Genomic DNA, 21,220 nt, shown 5'->3' with positions numbered 1-21,220 from the left:
TATGGTCCCACGATTTTACTATACTAGATAATGTTAAAAAACCTACTTGTAACAACATAAAACCGTTTTAATGTCATATTTGAAGCAATCCCAAATTTACAAAATTAGCTTACAAATTTTATTTAACATAGAAGAAACTACATGTTCAGTCCTAAGGTCAGAGTTCACTTCTTAGAATGACTGTGGGTGGTACTCTCCCCCACCTGACTTCGGTGGGGTGAGGTGCCTGTTTGTAGAAGAGGGTTGCCATTTTGTATTTTATTTTGACTCAGTTCTCGGTCCCCGACTACCTACAAGTCTGGATTTTTTTTATGCGCAAATGATTTGGGCACCTAATACTCTGTGCCAAATATAAACTCTCGACATGTACTCCTTCATACCTCTAAGCTGGTAATATTGACCAGCAGTACGATTTTATAAACAAGACAGTCTTGTCAATAAGTGGATGTACAGCTAGTAATGTTTATTTGGTTTATGGAAGTTTTGTTCAAACTTAATAAGTAAACTTTTATAATATAATTCTAAATTGTTAAAATTATTAGTAGACAGTGACCCAATATTACTTCGTGTTTCTGGCTCCATAGTATCATCTATATTAAATGCTTGCTTTCAGGTAACTAGCTGTTTAAATTTTCCCATGAAGGAATGTTTTTGTCTTGTTTTAGGACAGCTTCAGCTTCTTAATCAACGTAAGTCACTGTTCTAACTGAGCTCAAACGTGTTTGACATATAAAACTATAAGTCAAACTACACATTTTTTGTTCTAATTTCCTAAAATCAAACCATGCGTGCTCGGTATTATCTTTACTTTCCAGTTCAGCTGTCCATGCATAAGGTTTCATTTTAACAATTTATAATGAAAACTTATGGTTTTGAATTATCATTTGATCCATCAAAAATGATAGTTTGAAAATGTATTGTTTGAAATATTGTTTGATTTGTCAAAAATGTTCAAATTTAGTTGGAACAGTGACTTATGTTTGTTAAGAAGTTGAAATCATCTTAAAACAGTACAAAAATGTTCCTTTATGGGAAAATTTTAAACAATTGCCTGCCTGACAGTAAGCATTTAATACAGATAATAAACAGTGACTTTATTCACTTTAAAAATGAAATTCTAGTTATTCTGTTTTGAACTAAATATGGTAAACCCTTGATTTAATTGACTTTGGATCTAATGGACAAAAAAAAATTTCTCTTATAGGAAAAATTTAAAACTTTCTTTTATTTATGATTAGAACATGGTAAAATGTTGGAACAATGAGTCAGAGTATAAATTTTTTGAAAGTATTTGAAGTTTTAAAAATTGATTTTTCGAGTATTATCATTCTAATATTCCATTTTGGAATTCTGTTTCATTAAAAAAGCCTAGGCAGGCCTTGAAGTTCCAAAAACGTTTGGAGTTTTTATTAAAGTTCTGTTCCTGTATTTAAAGGTTTTGTTTTTATTTGATAAATTTTTCAATGTACTGTACTGTACATTATATTATTCATTATTTTATTATACATTATAATAACATTTTAACACATTTGAACATTTTAAATTTGTTATTAATATATGTTTTTAAAACACACTTGATTTAACAGTCTCAGAAAAGCAGATGCCCCTTTCTTCTAATTAATTGTTAAATTGAAAAAAAGGGGTTATCTAATTAGTCAGTAAGCCATTTACTCTACAGCTTAGTGACTAATTAGTTCAATTAGTCACTAAGCTGATTTTTGATTTAATATTAAAGTGGATTTATTTTTATGATACATATAAAAACTTTTAAGGTGTTTTTATTATTTTAAATTTCAAATAGAATAAATATGAGTATTTATATATATAACTAAATTTAAATAATAATTAATTATTTAAATATATTGTGGAATTAATGAAATTCATAAACGATAAAATTAACTGAATATGATATAAAATTTTATATATTTTACATAAGTAATTTTATTAAATATAAACAAAAAGTTTATATAAAATTAGTAATTCAGATGATCAGTTTTTTGTAATATCTGCCAATTATACTTCATGTTACAAATATTATAGATATATATAAATTAATTATAGATATAATTACAAATTAAATACAAAACTATTTGTATTTAATTTGTAGTTATATCTAGTTGTAAATGAAACAATATTATCTATATTATAAATAAATCATAAAATTTTTAATTATGAAGACATGCAATTATATTGAAATAATTTAAAAAATGTTTTATATGTTTTTTGATTTCTGAATAGTTAAATTAATTTTTTTTGACATTCAAGTTCTGTGTATTTGTGAACAAATACACGGAAAACAGATACACAAATACACAGAAACAAATACAAATTTATTTATAGAAATATGACTATATTGAATAGAAATGATTAAGCTGGCAAAGAATATAGTTTATATATAAACTATGGGTCAATATAAGCTATATTTCATTTCATATCAAAGTTTTGAGTTAATGTCCAGAAAAATATTTATAATTTATAAATGTTTTGCATTAAAATAATTTTTGTAAAGATTGAGCAAAATTAAAACTAAAAGCATGTTTTTGCATTTTGCCTAGAGTATTGATGACTGATTGTAAATGCAAAAACATTTTGTATAGGTTTTGTATAATAATAAAACATCAAAATTTTCCTAATTAATAAATTTTAGTACTTCATGGTAAAAACAAAACGCACTAATAATATTTCAGTACAGCTTTTACATTTTCCAAAATTATATTTCATATTTTATAGAAATTAATTTTCTTACTCTATATTTGATCAAAAATTTTTTTTGTCATCTGTGAATAATAAACATTTTGTATAATCACNACACGTTAACAGATCTTTGAAAAATAATAATTTGTATCATAAATTTCTTTCTGTGTAGAAGAGCAGTCACATATTGAATCAAAGCAAAAGAGTGAAAAATTAAAGAAAGTTGATGAAAAAGAATTTAAAGAGATTGCTGATAAAAAGCAAAAAGCATCTCATGAAAAAATTGAAAGTAAAAAAACTCCTGAAAAGAAGGAGAAAATAAAAGAACAGGAAATAAGTAAACGATTAATTGAACAAGAAACACGTTCTTTAGAGCTTAATGATAGTAAGTTTAATTTTTAAATTTTAAATTAATTTATTTTTAAGTGGAAATTATCATAATGATTTTTAATATTTAATTTATTTTTATAATTTTCTCTATATTTTTAAGAAAAACTAAATGATGTTTTAACTAATATCATATTAGCAATGATGTTATAGATTAAAACTGAATATTTGATATAAATTACATGTTTAGATAATATGTAGTTTATGAAGTCTACAGTGAAGTACTTACATTTTATATAGTTCCACAATTTTATAACTTAATCAATAACATTTTAAGTGTTAATTGTAGTCTATGAACAGAGGATACTGTTCACTGCTAAGCAGTTACTTATTTAATTGAGATTTCTTCTCTCCTAATAAATTTTCATCAAATTTTGCATTTAATTAAGAAATTTAGGAAAAATTGTCTTTATTTCTGTTTTTGGATTTTTATTATCTGGCTTATGCTGAAAGAAAAAGTCTTCCATTACATATTGTGCTGTTTTAATTTGATTTTTATGTTTAGGAAAATAAGTGTAATTTTTGATAAATGAAAATTTTTTAACAAATACAAATTTGCATGTCACATTTTCATTAAAATGTTGAAAAATCTACTGTTAAAAAAAATAAGTTTTAAGGTTTGATGACTTCCATAAAAATGAAAATGTATACACACTTTCATTGTAAGGTAACCATCAAAACTGGAGCTTTTATTCTTAATATTGATAAAACTTTTATTGAAACTGTCTTGGTTACATTTATATTATAGTAAAACACAAATTGGCAAAATATTCTGGACTGTAAAGTTTGAAAATTTACTTTAACTTCTGATGCTGTGCATTCACACAATAATTCCAGCATTTCTTCCAGGAGTGAAATGCTCTCTGAAAGTCATTGACAAGTAATAGGTTTAGCAGTGTCTGCAGTTGCCTTTAAATATCCTTATTCTGATAAGAATAAGGATTTAATTTACAGTGATACCTCAGTTTTCATTGATAATCCATCTGAAAACAATTGGTGGAATCTGAAACCGATGAAAATCGAGGCAATGATTTCCATATGAATCAATGTAAATCCAATTAATTTGTTCTACACACTCCAAAACACACATCAAAAACACATTTTATAGAGAATAAATATAGTGTTTAATACTGAAAACAATAAGAAATTAATATAAAAGACTAATGTAAAGAATAAATGAATGTTTAACATGGCATTCGAAGGCCAGCAGCCCTTCGAATGCCATGTTCTGGCCTTTTAGCTACATCATGGGACCAATGAGTCCCATGATGTAGCTAAAAGGAAAGGAAACAATGGAATTGTTTGGCTTTTTTTAAACTCTTTCTGCCCTGTGGGCACTAAGAGGGCCTCTTTTAGCAAGCCTGTTATGGGTTCTGCCAAGCCAACAATAGGGCGGCTGGGTGGTGAGTGACGAGGCCCAACATATCTGGATGGACCACTCCCGAAAAATTCCTGGGGATTTTTTGACCCGTCTGCATTAGATCCTGGGTCCCCTAGAGCAGTAGGTGCTACCTTGACTGCTCAGCCATCCAGCTGTCATAGAAGAGTTGTTTGGCTAGACGCGGGGGGAGGTAATTCTCACACAATGAGAAACAACGCCACACTGAGCAGGAAAACACATGGGTTGCCCTTTGTTTTCGCAAAATTAGCAGTGAGGTTGCATGAGCATGCCAACGAAATCTGAGGCAACCAATGAAAACAGAGACAAATTTTTCGCGAAAAAAATCAACAAAAACTGAAACCGACGATAACTGAAGTCAACGAAAACTGAGGTATTACTGTATATGCTTTTTCAATTTCATTTTAATTTTTTTTTTAAATTAACAAAAAGAAATTGCAATTAGTTAAATCTGGCAAGTAAGGAGAGTAGGGGATGACAGTCAGGTTGTTTTTGCTAAAAACATTTGAGTGTTCAATTTGAGTGAGTTGGAGTATTGTGGTGAAGCAGAATGTTGTGTCAAATGTTGAGGTGTTACCTTCCTACATATTTTGGTGATTTTTCAGTAATTGTGTGAAATTATTGAGATAAAATAATTTATATATATATAAATATATNCTTGCATTTCCTATGGCAATCATCCTTCTGTAAGTGGTATAATTCTAGCTCCAGTTACTGAAAAAATTTTAAGATCAAACTATGAAACCAATATCACAATTTTCTGACTTTTATTGAATTTTTCAGAACAAAAGTTTTTTTTGCTTTTTTTATTGTTGAAATTATTACTGTTATTATTAAATAATTTAATGATCTGTTTTTTTTTAAATGTAAATACATAAAGTAAATAAGTAAAAACATCAAATTATTGCAGATTACTGCACTTTTTTTGTAGTATGCAAATTTGCATATTTATTGAAATTGAATATAAATGAAACCAAAACTAAAATTTCATTGCACATAACTTCATATATCTTTCAGAGGACAGGAAACACTAAATGAATTCCCCAATCAGAATTGAGAGTGCATTTTTCAAATGGTGCAATTATAAATAAACACTAAAAAAATTGGTGTTTGCATCTGTATACATTATACAGGGTGTCCCAAAAAAATGTATACACACTTTAAACAACAACAATGTTGATGTTTATTAAAATTTTTCATTTTCAAAATGTAATAGAATCTACAGACATTATTTAATTGTTTTGTCAATGTCAAACTGATATCTGTTCTGGTCCAAGCACTGCTGACAACGCGAAGCAATGGAATTGCAAAAGTCATGAAATGTTTTGTTTGGTATTTGTGCGCATTCTCATTTAATGGCTGCTCTCAATTCAGCAACTGTTGCAGGTTTCATAATGTAGACTTTGTCTTTTAAATATCCCCATGAAAAAAAGTCTAGTGGTGTGAGGTCTTATGAATGCAGAGGGTATTCTACAAAATCCCTTCTTCCAATCCACCTGTTTGGCAAGATCTCATTAAGGTACAATCTAACATCATGATAATAGTGTGGGGGTACCCCTTCTTGCTGAATATAAAACTCATCTTTAAAGTCCTCTCTAATACTTGGCATGACAGACTGTTCAAGTAAATGGGACCAGTCACAGTAGTATCAAAAAAGATTGGTCCAATTAATCCTCTTGATAATAAGCTGCATCATATCTCCTGATAAATTAACATCATGTTCTATCGCAACATGTGGATTATCAGGTCTCCAGTAGTTGCAATTGTGGCGGTTAATTGTACCATTTAATTTGAATGTAGCCTTCTAAACTGTGTTTGCACTTCAACTGCACTTTCACACTTCCAGTAGCAGTTTAGAATAAATTTCCTTTGTACAAAGCTTAGTCTGACTTCCATTATTAATTCTAATGGGTTTAACATGGAAATAAAAATGCATCCATTGAGCTATCAGCTGTTAAAGTGTATATACATTTTTTTGGGACACCCTATTTTTATATTATGAACAATGAAATCTGTATCAACAAATACTTACTTATTATATATCAAATTAAACAGGAAAAAACGATCTTTAATATAAACTAGTTATAAAAACCATAAATTAATTATTTTCAAATGTGAAAGATTATTAAAAACATCAACAAAGGTCAGTCCACAGTAAGACTTGAAAGTATTAAATTAAGATTATGAATGTATTAAATATACTTTTAATTTCTATTTATTTATATTATTATTTTTTTCAGAAAATAGTTTATCATTTTTTAAGAATTCCATTATAAAATACAGTGGTACCTTGGTATACGTCTGCTTTAGAATACGTCCTGTTTGGACGAAACAAATTTTGCTCGGTATATGACTTTTGTTCGGTATACGACTTAATTCAATTATACGCGCCATCAATGAACAAGTAGCACTATTGGTGTACTAGACCAGACTAGACGTTTGCGGTGCAACGGTTTATAACTTTGTTTAATTTCTTCTGATTTTAATTCGTAAGTAAAATTTTATTATTTTTATTAATAATGAATCCCAAAAAGGCAAATGAAAAGCAACAGAAAACTAAAAAAATGACTAAAATTACAATGGAACTGATGAAAGAGATTGTTGAGAAATATGAAGGTGGCACGTGTGTTCGAGATTTTAACTGTTGTTTACTGTATTCCGAGAACGACAATTGTGAAAAATGAAGGCATTATTAAATCTGCTAACGTTGCGAAAGAGGTTAAATCAATTTCTAAACAGAGATCGAAGACATTAGATCATGTCGAGAAATTGCTTTTGCTTTGGATANTATATATAAATATATAATAAATATATAAATATATTATATTTATATTATATTGTAAATTTTGGAAATTTCTATGGACACCTGGTCCTAAAACGAATTAGTTAGAAAACAAATGATGGACAATCTATTAAGTTTAACATATTTAGATTTTTACAGCTATGATGAGAAATGTTTAAAATGTACAACAACCCTATTTATACAGACACTTCATACGATAAATAATTTGTGTTTGGATTAAAAATTACTGGCACGGTTTCAAAAATACCAGTACAACAACCTTGTTGTGTTTTTTGAGGTATACTAGTGATGCGACAAAAGAGGCATTTGACATCGACTAGTATCGGCACCCTCAGGATTTGGCAGCTCGCGTGCATGCACCTACCAGGACCATCACTGATTCCATCCAATAGCCACTCGTAGGGAGCCATCTTAAAACAAATAAATCTTAAAACAATCCACTTAGTCAAATGGCTAAGTGGATTGTTTTAAGATTTAAAAAGTAAATAATAATTTATGCTATTTTTATGTATGTTTCTTTACAAAGCTATATTTAATTATAATTTTCTTTAAAAGTATATTTATACAATTGAAGAATATTTTGTACCAGGTATGGATATCCACCACACATTTTATTTCATCAAGTAAGTTTTTATAATTTTATTTACAATTTTAGCCCTTATATCATGGCTAGCAATTCAGAATGTAACTGTGATATTAAAAATACATTTAGAGAAGTCTACGGTTTTTACTGGCTTATTGAACAAACAAATATGAATGGACTCTAGACCGTCACTGACGCGCAATTGACTGATTGCCCCCGGAAGTCGGTTTCTTACAAAAACACAGCTTTCCTATCATCAAATGTCACGGCGCGCCACTGCTTCTAGCTCTATTTATTGACAAAATTTTAAGTTTAAAATTTGAAGTCGATATCACAATTTTGCAACTTTTATCAAATTTTTTTAGAATGAGATTTCCTTTTTTTTTTTTTTTTTTTTTTTTTTTTTTTTTTTTTTTTTTTTTTTTTTTTTTTTTTTTTTTTTTTTTTTTTTTTTTTTTTTTTTTTTTTTTTTTTTTTTTTTTTTTTTTTTTTTTTTTTTTTTTTTTTTTTTTTTTTTTTTTTTTTTTTTTTTTTTTTTTTTTTTTTTTTTTTTTTTTTTTTTTTTTTTTTTTTTTTTTTTTTTTTTTTTTTTTTTTTTTTTTTTTTTTTTTTTTTTTTTTTTTTTTTTTTTTTTTTTTTTTTTTTTTTTTTTTTTTTTTTTTTTTTTTTTTTTTTTTTTTTTTTTTTTTTTTTTTTTTTTTTTTTTTTTTTTTTTTTTTTTTTTTTTTTTTTTTTTTTTTTTTTTTTTTTTTTTTTTTTTTTTTTTTTTTTTTTTTTTTTTTTTTTTTTTTTTTTTTTTTTTTTTTTTTTTTTTTTTTTTTTTTTTTTTTTTTTTTTTTTTTTTTTTTTTTTTTTTTTTTTTTTTTTTTTTTTTTTTTTTTTTTTTTTTTTTTTTTTTTTTTTTTTTTTTNGTTGCGAAAGGGGTTAAATCAATTTCTAAACAGAGATCGAAGACATTAGATCATGTCGAGAAATTGCTTTTGCTTTGGATAACTGAAAAACAGTGCTGGAGACAGCGTATAGGAAGCAATTATTTGCGAGAAAGCTAAAAAGATACATGCTGATCTCACGAAAAATCAAGCAGGAACTAGCCAGGAAAGTGAGGTGTTTAAAGCCAGCCATTTTTTTTACACGAGAACGGATTAATCATTTTTACATTACTTCTTATGGGAAAGGTAGGTTTGATATACGTCCAATTCGGTATAAGTCCAAACATCGGGAACGGATTAAGGTCGTATACCGAGGTTCCACTGTATTAACATTAAGATAAGCCATTGTATATTGTCACTTTAGTAATTTATAAAAGTCTTGTTTTATGAACTTATTTGTGTTTATTAATAATAATAATTTATCTGTTATAAGTAATAGATATGTATATATATATATCCATGGTACGGTTTTCTTTATATTCTCTTTAAAATCATATTGCACCCGAAATGCATAGTAAATAAGAAAATAAGGAATATGAAGATAAGCTATTGTCTCAGATTAAATGCGGTCCAGGCAAAAAAACGGTGGTTATTTCTGTAGAATTAACCCATGGAGTTTCATCAATTTTTTGAGGAAATATTTTTGAAAAATTGATTTAAAAAAAAAATAATAATAATTTAATTTTGCATTTTTTTCTATTAGCTGTTATAAATATATTTTATAGTTTAAATTAATTCAGTTCCTTAGTTGATCATTAAAATATTTTTCATTACAAATTTATATTTAAAATTTTTACAATAATAGCTATTCTCATTTATCTTTTATTTTTAAATTCAGAATTAGAAAAGAAACTTAAAGATGGTTTAAATGAATTAGACAAACTTGTGCAAAAAGCAACTGTTGTTCAGAGTGATGCAGTTGATGCTATCAAAGAACATACCAGAAAATTATATCTTGCATTGGAAAGCAGTGAGGTAAGTTATAGACTTGATATTGTGTATTTAAATTTATGTTTATTATATTAATTTTACAATATCAGCAATACAACAATATTTCTGGCAAGTATTTATATAATTTTAATTTAATGAATTTTATGGATGTATTTTTTTTTTTAATTCCTATGTTTGTTATTATTATTATTAAAAGCAATTATTAATATAGATAAAATAATAATGATGAATTATTAAATATATTATTTAAAAAGTAAATTTTATCAAAATTCAATTTACCTCTGTCATTTATTCTCTGAATTGCTACTAAATTAAGTTTGGTTCTAGACTGAAACACTTCAAATAGTAATAAATTTATGTAGTAATGAAGACCGGGGATATAATTACAAGGGAGGCAGAGAAGGCACTTCCCTCTTTGCCCATCAGACTGGGGGGGGACACCTAACTAGGTTTTCTTTTCAGTTAACAAAGTAATAAAAAATTTTATGGAAGATTTTAATTTAGCACCTTGGTATATAAGCATAGTGTTTAGCCATTTAAAGTCTTTAATTTATATATATCCTATAGTACTTTATGAAATTTTAATTTTTATGGCTATATTTTTATTTTTAGATAGATAGCATAGGGTCATGCCTAAGTCCAATTTTGGTGCCCCTTGGCAAAGTTTTACATGGAATAATAGATAGGAAGTTGACAATAGCTAGTAGATACTCCAAAATAGGTGTTATTTATATTAGCATGGGGCTACTTACCAAATTAGAATTAAAAAAAAAAACTAAATTTTGTCATTATGCTCCTTCATATTTGTCTTTTACTGTTTTTTATTTTAAATATTTTTGATTCATTTTTCTTTGAGATTTTCAATTTTTCAGTTCTCAATTTTATAAAAAAACATATGAGATATGAATGTTTTATGAGATGTTTCAAGAACTCTCATTTGGTAAATAACCTTAACAACAGGCAGAATTAACCTATTTGATGTTGAAATTTTTATTTGTTGCCTGTGACACCATGTTGAATTTTCATTGATGTTAAGCCTAAAAATTTTTTTAAAAAATAATAATCATGTCTACTGTATCATTAAAAATTATTTTTTTATGTTGCACAAACAAAATAAATATATTGAATAATATAGAAACAAAAAAAATTATATTTTAAAAGTTTGTTTTAATATAAAAATTGTGACGCATAGCGACATCTAGTATCAAAAACATTCCGACGTAAACACGAAAATATTCGGGATTGCCCACGCAGGTCAATGAGGTCAACACGAATATTTTCAGGAACAATATAGGACAGGTTAAAGACACACTCCTCTCATCTTATCTCTTTAGAGAAACTGCTCTAACCATAAAGGACTACATCAAGGTCTTTCATTTCTAGTACCCTAGTGCAGTAGTCTGCAACTTTTCTTACCTCACGGATCACTAAAGTCACAATTTTGAATTCCACGGACCATTATCATAAATTTTTTTAAATGATACAAAATCTGTAGAATAATGATCACAAAAGTTCAGTCTTACTATATTAATATGAAACTCGCATGTTTAATTATAACTTAATGCAAACCTAAAGTTCATTGTTGCTTGTTTGAAACAAGTTTATGGATTCTTCGCACATTTCCACGAAGGATGACAATTGTTCATGGAAAAGTGCAAAGAATCCATATTGTTTATTGTTCATTATTTAAAGAATCCATATTGTTTATTGTTCATTATTTAAAGAATCCATATTGTTTATTGTTCATTATTTAAAGAAAATGTGAAGAATCACAATATTGTTTATTGTTTATTATTTATTGATAACAATCACTTAGTGTTTGGTTTAAGATTTGAATAAAAATTCTCAATGCGTGTAAAAACCAACTAAGCATTTTGTATTTTTTTTGTAATACTTTGTGTAACCTTCGGGTGATCAAATTTCTCCATGGACCACCCAAATTTTCTTGCGGACCATTTATGGTCCGTGAAACATCGGTTGCTGACCGTTGCCCTAGTGCAATGAAAATTTTGAATGACATGACCATGATTGGATGATCTTCCAAAGAGAGAAACAAAGCAGCAGTTTGAATATGTTGAGGTATTTGATGTCATTGTTACAATTACCAATTATGATGGAGACAGTATGTCTCCAGATAAATTATAGCATCAAAAATGTTACCCTCAAATAAGAAGTTAGCAAACCAACAGTGTTTCTTAAAAACACACTAACCAGCATGGAGAAGCTTCACAATGACTTTGATGAAGTTACCAAAGTCATTGCATTTTGAGCCTCACTTCAAGTTGAAAAGAGTATCAGAGGTAAAGGACACTTCACTGAACTGAACAGTTAAAAGACAAAAGAACAGATCTTCCAAAGTACTTCCAAATTTAAGGTGTTTAACTTTATAAACAGCTAGTTGAAAATTCAATTTGCTGGCCTACACAAAATTGTCAAAACTCTTGCAGCTATATTTTTTGAAATGTGATTGAGATGAAAGATGTAAGTACCACATTCTGCAGCATAAAACTTTCCAACACTTCCCTGCAATGACTCCTGAGATAGGTGAAGAACTGTTTTTAAGTTTGTAGTTTGTTTAAAGATAAATTGCTAGACCTAAAAGATGTCTATAGTCTAGCTAAGTTTTTGATTGTTGAAAATCATTTATTGGTCAGTAGATTTCTTGATATGTACAAAGCCTACAAAAATTTCTTTTGATAATTCCAGTTTCAGTTGCCAGTTGTGAATGTCCTTTTTCTACATTGAAAATTATTAAAATGTATCTGGAAAACTGTCCAAAAAGCTTTCCAACCTGGCTCTGATATCCATTGAGCAAGATTATGCAAAGAAACTAGTATTATCTTAGAATCTTCCAAAAAGAAAGCTTGAAGATATGTGTAGCTTATAACTAAAAAATTACAAAAGTAATAAGTGAGCATAAAGTTATTCCAGTATCCAATAAAATTTAAAAAATTAAATATTAAATAAAATTTACAGAAAATGATGATAAATTATTGTAAATTTTAAAATAAAACAGGTATTTCAATTTCCACCTGGTCTACAACAAATTACCTGGGAAATATTGATAGTAGCAGTGCATGAAAATTTATTCTTAGATTTCTTATCTTATATGGGGATTCACTCATAATTGCCTCTAATTTGAAGTTACACCACTTGACAAGTTTGAGTTAGGTAATTTGAAAGTCGTTTGATTTGATGATGACAATGCTATTTGCAATGTGAAATCCATTCATTTAATAATTTGCAGATATTGATGAGTTCTATTTAATATTTTAGAAGGTAAATTCACTAGTATTTGTTGTCATTTTGAGAGTGATGCTATATTGAGGTTTGTTGCATCTGACTGATTTTCAACAAAAATATTCATTATGTTTGCATTATGAGTGGATTATATGTTGTAATATTGATAATATAATACTGTGTGTAAAAATTTATTTTATTAGTAATCATTTTCTTTTAGGATTTAAAAATGAAAAATAATTGATATAATTACTGGAATCATTAATATTACTTGGAAACAATAAATTAAACTTTGTAACCGTTAACAAAGCAAACTCAGATTTTATGCAGTTGTTAATGTATAAGCCATAAATTAAAAACAATACATTTTAATAAAAAAACAAAAATTTATGAAATAGTATATTTTTATTTAAGACAACATATTTACATATTTTTACAATTTATTAAAATATTGGATGATAAATAATAAAAAAAAAAAATACTCAATTTATTAATTTTAGCAAATAGAAAATGAAGAAAATGCTTGGAAAGAAGCTAATGAAGCTATGGAAAGGAAAGCACATTCATTGAATCAAGCAAATTCCATTACAGAAGAAGTTAAGTGAGTTTCTCTAATTTACATATAGTTGAATTTTTTTTTCTTATCTTAAAGATGAAATTTAAAATACTCCATTTTTAGAGAAAGAATAAGTAATATAAAAGGAATGATAAAAGAAGGCAGAAATTCCAAAATTACTTCAGAAAATCCATCTTTAATTGCAACAGAAGAACATATCAATAATTATCTTTGTCAGCTTGAGAAAACAGAGAAGGAGGTAAATAACATCAATGATATAACTTAAAATATTGAACTCAGAATTTTAGTTTACAAAATTTAATGATGTGTATTAAATGAATAGATATTTTTTAATAATTTAACATGTATACAAATATACAAGAAAAGTTTTTTAATCTTATTAACAATTGAATTATTTTTTATATGTTACTTTTATTATTTTAATGAAACTAAATTAATACATTTGTTAAAACTAGAATAATTTTCCAAAGTAATAGAAGTTTTATTTAAAAATTTTTTAAATAAAAAATTAATTCTATAAATTGCTATTAAAATAAATTGAGAATAAGTTAAAATTATTAATTTTGGTTTTGGATTTTTTTGATTTATGCTTGTTTAATCAAAAATATAAATATATTTGTATGTATTGTTTGTATATATAGATGCTTTTTGATAGTTTTTATATCATTGATCACTTGAACATTTAATTTTTTGTTCAAAATGTTTTCAGAAAACATAAGCCAATAGTTTGAATTAATTAAAATTAATATTTTATTATAACCAATATATATTAACCAATATTTATTATAACCAATTATTATAATGTGTCTTATTACAAATTTCTATACTACATGTGAAAAACAACGATGAGATTGGCATTGTATATTCATATATGCATATTTCCAATGGAAGCGCTGTATTGTCGAATATGAGATAGCTTCCACAGCCAAAATATTTGAATGGTGTAAAGTAGCCAGATTACAGGCATTTGTGCATGAGCATTACAGAGCACCAACTTTACATGATTTAGCTGGTGGATGCTACACACCAAAATATCTTAAAATGCTTCAAATGATTCTATCCAGGGCGGCACAGCTTCCCTATCATCAAATGTCACTGCACACCACTGTTGTATTGAATAATGGATACTTTTTTATGTAGCTTCTGTAATCTCAATTTATGCTTTTCATGTAGTTTGCAACATTGTCTTCCATTCAAAATGGTTCTGACCATGCTATTTTTGCAGATATGTGTAAACGTGATGTGTTCATACACTGAAATCAAAAGTATTATTGAAAATATTGTTTTTTCCCAAGAATATGGAGAAAAGTGATCACTATTGAAATGAACAATTTTTGGACTTTTTCAGTTTTGTGAATAGTATCTGTATAGAATAACATGTCTTGATGTAGCCACATGCATAAGATATTTTGGTGTGTAACCACATGCTTATGCATGTGGCTACACAAAGATAACAGACGAAAAGTGCAAAAACTGTACAAGGAATCTGATAATCTTGACACATACCTGTTGAAAGTAGAGTTTTGAAATTCTTTGTCATTAACTGAACTTGTTTTCTTTTAAAATCCAGATTTTATAGAATATTTATATAGGAGCAATTGAGAAATGCCTATGTTTTGTACCTTGGACAAGGAAATTTTTTGAAGAAAATCCTGACATTCTATGACACATGTGGTTTACAAATAAAGCCTAAATGTATTTTTTTAGCTAATAAACAAAATCATGGCTGTCAGGAAAGTGGAAATACTCAATTTTTGTTCTGACCACTCTACATACATAACACTTATCAGATTATTGGTCTTTTTTTCTTTGATGAGACTGTTAACTAGTGTGAGATCAGCCAGGACGTAATGTAGGTTACGCCACTTACAGGCACTAGTCGGTAAGACCAGTTCTCTTATTTTTTATAGGAAGGCATTAATCGCTAGTAGATCTGAACTGTGAAGTCCAGATGCTCGTCAGGGCTGACACCAGTTAATCAATCTTATTATACGCGGATTAACACGCGTAAGAGATCTTATTACGATTCAAATTAAGAGCCATATCTTATATAAAACAAACAAAAATAAATTTAATGATTCTATAAGTAAAACTAATACAAATATCAAGGAACGAGAGATATAACTACGACAATTGATATACACGATATGGGCATGGACTTATACTATACTGATGCGCGATCGAGAGAGAGAGCTCACAAAATCGTTATAAAACATACAACCTGTTTTAGTTGTCGTTCGTCGTCTTCTCTGTATGCAAGGGACACTTGGGAGATAAAGTTCATTTACTTCTTCGTATGGGAGATCAATATGTGCACAAAATCCAAGTATGTTTTCTAAGTGCTAACTCTGGAATTATTCCGTATGTGACTCGTCTAAGGACATTGGTCATCAGGAGGAAAACGTATGTGGAGTTTGGACGCTTCCAGATCTGTTGCTGAACTCCCCGAATTTGGACAAATTCCCTGTATATCTTCTGAATTTTGACCAATCATCGGCCAGTAACTCTTTCATGAGAACGGATGAAAGGGGAATGAATGAGGGGTCAACATTTCCCATTTGAGCAGGATTTTAACCAGATAAGGGAAAGTCAGAGGATGTTCTAACTTCTGTGAAAGGAAGTAACATTTGTTATCTGCCTTTTCCCACGTTAAAAGAGTATTTTTCTCACCAAAAATGAAGTAATATTTGGTGACAATATTTAACATAATTAATAAAAATTATTAATTTAGACCCAGGGGCCTTTCAGGTCTCACACTAGGATAATGCTGATGTAGATTGGAAAATTAATTTTTACCAGCATTGGGGAATACAGATGAAGAATGAAACCATTCTTCATCTGTATTTACGAATGCTGGTAATGCAAGGTGCATCAAAGTAATGTATGAAGTACTTACACTCATTGTCTCTGTCTTTGACATCAAGCTAATAAATGATGGGCAGAGCTAGGTGCATGACCTTGTTTAAGTGAAATGAAACAAAAATTAGTATTGAGAATGTCTTTTATGAAACCAGTCTTTCAAATAAGACTTTATGTGAATATTCTACTTAATTGTGTTAATAATGTTTAAAATAAATTTAACTTTAATTACTCAAAATAAAATTTATTTCACTTTATCTATAATGTATTAAATGAATAGATATTTTTTAATAATTTAACATATATATAAATTTGAAAGTGATTTTCAATAAAACTATGATGATAATTGCATATTCGTTGAATTTTTGTTCTAGTTTTTAACTTCGTTAATGGTGTATACATATGTATATTTTTTAAAATCTGTAGACTTTCTTGTTTCTTTTTAAATTTCTTTTTAATTATTTCATTTCCAGATTGTTTCAGCTCAAGCTGAATCAAATGTGGCTTCCCATTACAAAAATATGGTAGAAAAAGGAAAAGAACAATTTAAAAAAGAATTAGAAGCTATTGTCCCAAATGTCAAACTAGGAGAGAAAGGTAATGTAAAATAAAAATATATGGTTGATATTAGTTTTTATAAATAGTAAAACTTGCAAGTATCATCTGTCTATATGGAATAATTTAAATATCAAATTGAAATTTTAATATACAAGGTGGTAAAGAAAGTTACTTAACACTCCTGCTACAGAAATAGAATGTACCCAAAGTTAATTTGCTCATATCAAGAACACATTAGACCAGGGGGAAACAGATTGATGTGTGTTACACACACGACTGTCATCTTGAATGCAACTCTAAAATTTTAAATGGGAAGAGAATGGGGATGACACATTATTTAGGGTCAGAATTTCACAAGAAATTGATTGCTGGAAGAATTTTGACATATCTCAAACAATTACAGAGTTATTAATGTGTTTCCTTTGTTGTTACAAGTTGAAGAACAGACATCACAATGCCCCTAACACAGGAAGAATGCATCAAGATTGTCCTGATAGCAGAGAGAGAAGTTCCAGGGTAATTGCACAGGCCTGAATATTTCTTATCATGGACCAATCTCATCTCCCTGAATTTTTGGAGTAGGTTGGAAACTGCTATGTGTGACACAGGCACTGGCGTGGATGACATTGATTAAAATCCTGTGCAATCACTCTGGAACTTCTCTCCCCTGCCATCAGGACAATTTTGCTACATTTGCCATTTTTATAAAATAGTTTGGAAAGAAATTGAATATGATCAGTTTTAAAAGTGAAAAGTTGTTTATTTCAGCCACATTTTTTCATTTTTCAATATAATTGTCATTTGGAGTAATGCATTTTTCCAAATATTCAATCCATTTTTGTACTCCAGACACAAAAATATGTTCAGATTTTTCTTTGATCTCTTCCAATACAACATTTGATGAAAACTGTTGACTTTTCGGTTTTAATTTTGGGAACAATTAGAAGTGTGATAGTACAAATGATAGAAAGGTTTGTACACTTAAAAGAATGTATTGTTTAAGCTTTGAATGACATCGGTGCTACTTACAAATGAAATGAAGCAGAGTATTATAAAATTGTAGAGCTTCTTAATGTTTTATGACCAATACATTTAGCAGCTTATGCCTTAGGACAACAAGATGCAAATCTTGTCGTCTTTAGTCATCTTTAAAGCATTAAATAATAAATCTAAGTTTTTTGTTCTTCTGTTTGTACCCTCTAATAGTAAAAACTCCTATTTTAGTATCTTAGAGCTGGACGAAGTCACTTCTTCAGGTTCTTGGAGATATTTATATATTGATTTTTCCATACCATTTTTTAAAGCTGTGGCTTGATTTTTTTCTTCACAACTTTTTCATAATTGCAGTCATCTTTTATAGAATAATTCGGATATAATCTCAATATTTGTCCAGATAACTTAATAATATCAGATTTTGCAGTTAGTGGAAGAAATACGATAGACAACTTTGTCCAAACGTTCCATGGATTTTGCATCTTGTCATCCTATTTATTAACAAGTGAAGGCATATTTGAATTTCTGTTATGTGAATTGAAAAATTTGAAAACTGAAATTAGTTCAAAGTTGTTACATGTTGTTGAAGTATGAATTCAAGAGAGAAGACAAATGAGATTAGTAACACTTCTGCTTTATTTACAAAATCCACAGAACATTTGGACAAAGTTGTCTATCGTATTTCTTCCACTAACTGCAAAATCTGATATTATTAAGTTATCTGGAAAATATCGAGATTATATCCAAATTATTCTATAGAAGATGACTGCAATGATGAAAAAGTTGCAAAGAAAAAAATCAAGCCACAGCTTTAAAAAATGGTATGGAAAAATCAATATATAAATATCTTCAAGAACCTGAAGAAGTGACTTTGTCCAGCGCTAAGACACTAAAAAAGGAGTTTTTACTATTAGAGGGTACAAACAGAAGAACAAAAAACTTAGATTTATTATTTAATGCTTTAAAGATGACTAAAGACGACAAGATTTGCATCTTGTCATCCTAAGGCATCAGCTGCTAAATGTATTGGTCATAAAACATTAAGAAGCTCTACAATTTTATAATACTCTGCTTCATTTCATTTGTAAGTAGCATCGATGTCATTCAAAGCTAAAACAATACATTCTTTTAAGTGTACAAACCTTTCTATCATTTGTACTATCACACTTCTAATTGTTCCCAAAATTAAAACCGAAAAGTCAACAGTTTTCATCAAATGTTGTATTGGAAGAGATCAAAGAAAAATCTGAACATATTTTTGTGTCTGGAGTACAAAAATGGATTGAATATTTGGAAAAATGTATTACTCCAAATGTCAATTATATTGAAAAATGAATTAATGTGGCTGAAATAAACAATTTTTTACTTTTAAAACTGCTATTAATGTTGTTTTTTTAAAATATATCTGACAGTTTTAAAAAGTGGATAGTTTTAAACTATTTTCTGATTAATAAAAGCAGTTGATGATATAGAATCCTACTGAATTTCAATATTGCTCAATTGAATTCAATACAGCTGTATTGAAAACAGATTAGTGACATAGAAGAGTTTTTTGATTAAAAGCAATTACATGTGTTTATTAAGATGATTGTCCCTTTTCATTGGTTTAGTTTGAAAATAAACATTTAAAGTAACTACATATTGTTTTACGAATTTTTTTATAGCTGTGTACATTTTGATGCCATTATATTGGATTTTCCTAGATAAATTCTTCCATTGAATATTTTTTTTTATGAATGTGATTACAAAGAAAACAATTTCTGATTAGAATTCATAAAATCATCATATTCAAAGATGATGGTTTATTAATTAAGTTAATATATTGATGGTATTTTTAGATGAATACCAACATTCTATTAAAAAAGGGGGAGTGTATAACTGATTAAATGACTTTTAAATTTGAAAAATATTTCAGTTAATTTTAACTATCATTAAAAAATGTAATATTTTTGAAGTTATTCAAATAAAATATTAATAGATTTCAGACGAAAAGTTAGAACATCAAATATAAATGAGCGAGATATTGTTCATTGTTTGAAACACTTCTGTTTTATGTGTGTGCTTAAATGTATGCTATAATATTACAACATAAAATATATTGTGTCTACATCAATATCAAATATACGTTATATCCAAAAGAATGTGTTAAAATTAAACTGGTAAAATATATTTATAGAGATAAAATAGTAATTATTATTTTATATCTTAATGTTAATGTTAAAATTAATTTTATTGCTAACAATGTTAATCACTAAAGTAACAAGGTTTGTTTCAATGTAATCTTATAATAATAAACTATATCAAGCATAAAACTATGATGATAATTGCATATTCGTTGAANTTATAATAATAAAATCTAAATCAATATAATAATTTGAAGGTAACATAAGGGAGAAACTAACTATATCAAATAATTTATATTGATATTTTTATTATTATTATTAATCACATTCATTTTTACTTAAATAAAACAGTTATAAACAATATATTAGAACTTATCAAACACAAGCAACCAAATATTTAAACCATTTATCTAAATTTGGTTGCAATAAAATTCTATTATTGAAAATTACTTTTTATTAGCATAAATATTAACTAAAATACATTTCAGAACTTACATTCCCTCTTCAGTTAGTAATGTTGTTCACACAAAACCAGTCTATTTTTAAAAAATACATATGTACTTTTAATATACTTTTTACTCTACAAACTATTATTATGATTATTATTATTATTATTCTGGACTTATCAAACTTTCAATAACAAGGATGAATGAATTAATTTAGATAGACAGCTTTATTTTCCAGTATGCATTTAATCTCCTCGACTCCTCTTCAGCTGGCATCTGGCATTTATATAAAAATACACTAAAGCTGCTCATTCATAAAGAATACAATCATAGTTATTTTATCTTAAAATGCTAACTTTTTGCCAATTACTTCACCAAACCAAAATTAATAAAATCAAGACTTGAACTAGAATCCACACAATCTAACTTTAAAATTACTGCAAAAAACTGTAAAGGCACAAATACTTTGATTGTAGTCCAGTTTTTAACCTTCATTTTTAACTTGATAAATCCAGAAAAAATTCTTCTTCTTTATCGTCACCCTCCTCAGGTGGTGGTGACAAGGAAGAATTTTGCTCCTTAATTGTAAACTGCACCTCTATTCAGATGTCCTACCTAATGCCTTCTCTTGGTTATTATTGGTTCATTATCAAATGTTTGAAAAGTGTGGAATAATAA

General features: G+C 27.6%; 1 protein-coding gene across 1 annotated transcript in view; it reads left to right on the top strand.

The window, feature by feature from the left end:
- Positions 1-21,220, top strand: part of LOC111622066 (MICOS complex subunit Mic60-like) — a 54,269-nt gene that overhangs the window by 26,066 nt on the left and 6,983 nt on the right. Inside the window, exons 6-10 of the mRNA XM_023364383.1 lie at positions 2,867-3,079; positions 9,634-9,770; positions 13,487-13,587; positions 13,666-13,801; positions 16,896-17,019. Of these exons, the coding sequence (XP_023220151.1) occupies positions 2,867-3,079; positions 9,634-9,770; positions 13,487-13,587; positions 13,666-13,801; positions 16,896-17,019 (711 nt within the window). The remainder of the gene's footprint in view (positions 1-2,866; positions 3,080-9,633; positions 9,771-13,486; positions 13,588-13,665; positions 13,802-16,895; positions 17,020-21,220) is intronic.

The sequence above is a fragment of the Centruroides sculpturatus genome, unplaced genomic scaffold (genome assembly GCF_000671375.1).
Source record: "Centruroides sculpturatus isolate CEXI.00-Female unplaced genomic scaffold, Cexi_2.0 scaffold11, whole genome shotgun sequence".
Lineage (NCBI taxonomy): Eukaryota > Metazoa > Arthropoda > Arachnida > Scorpiones > Buthidae > Centruroides > Centruroides sculpturatus.
This window is presented reverse-complemented; position numbering and strand designations above follow the sequence as displayed.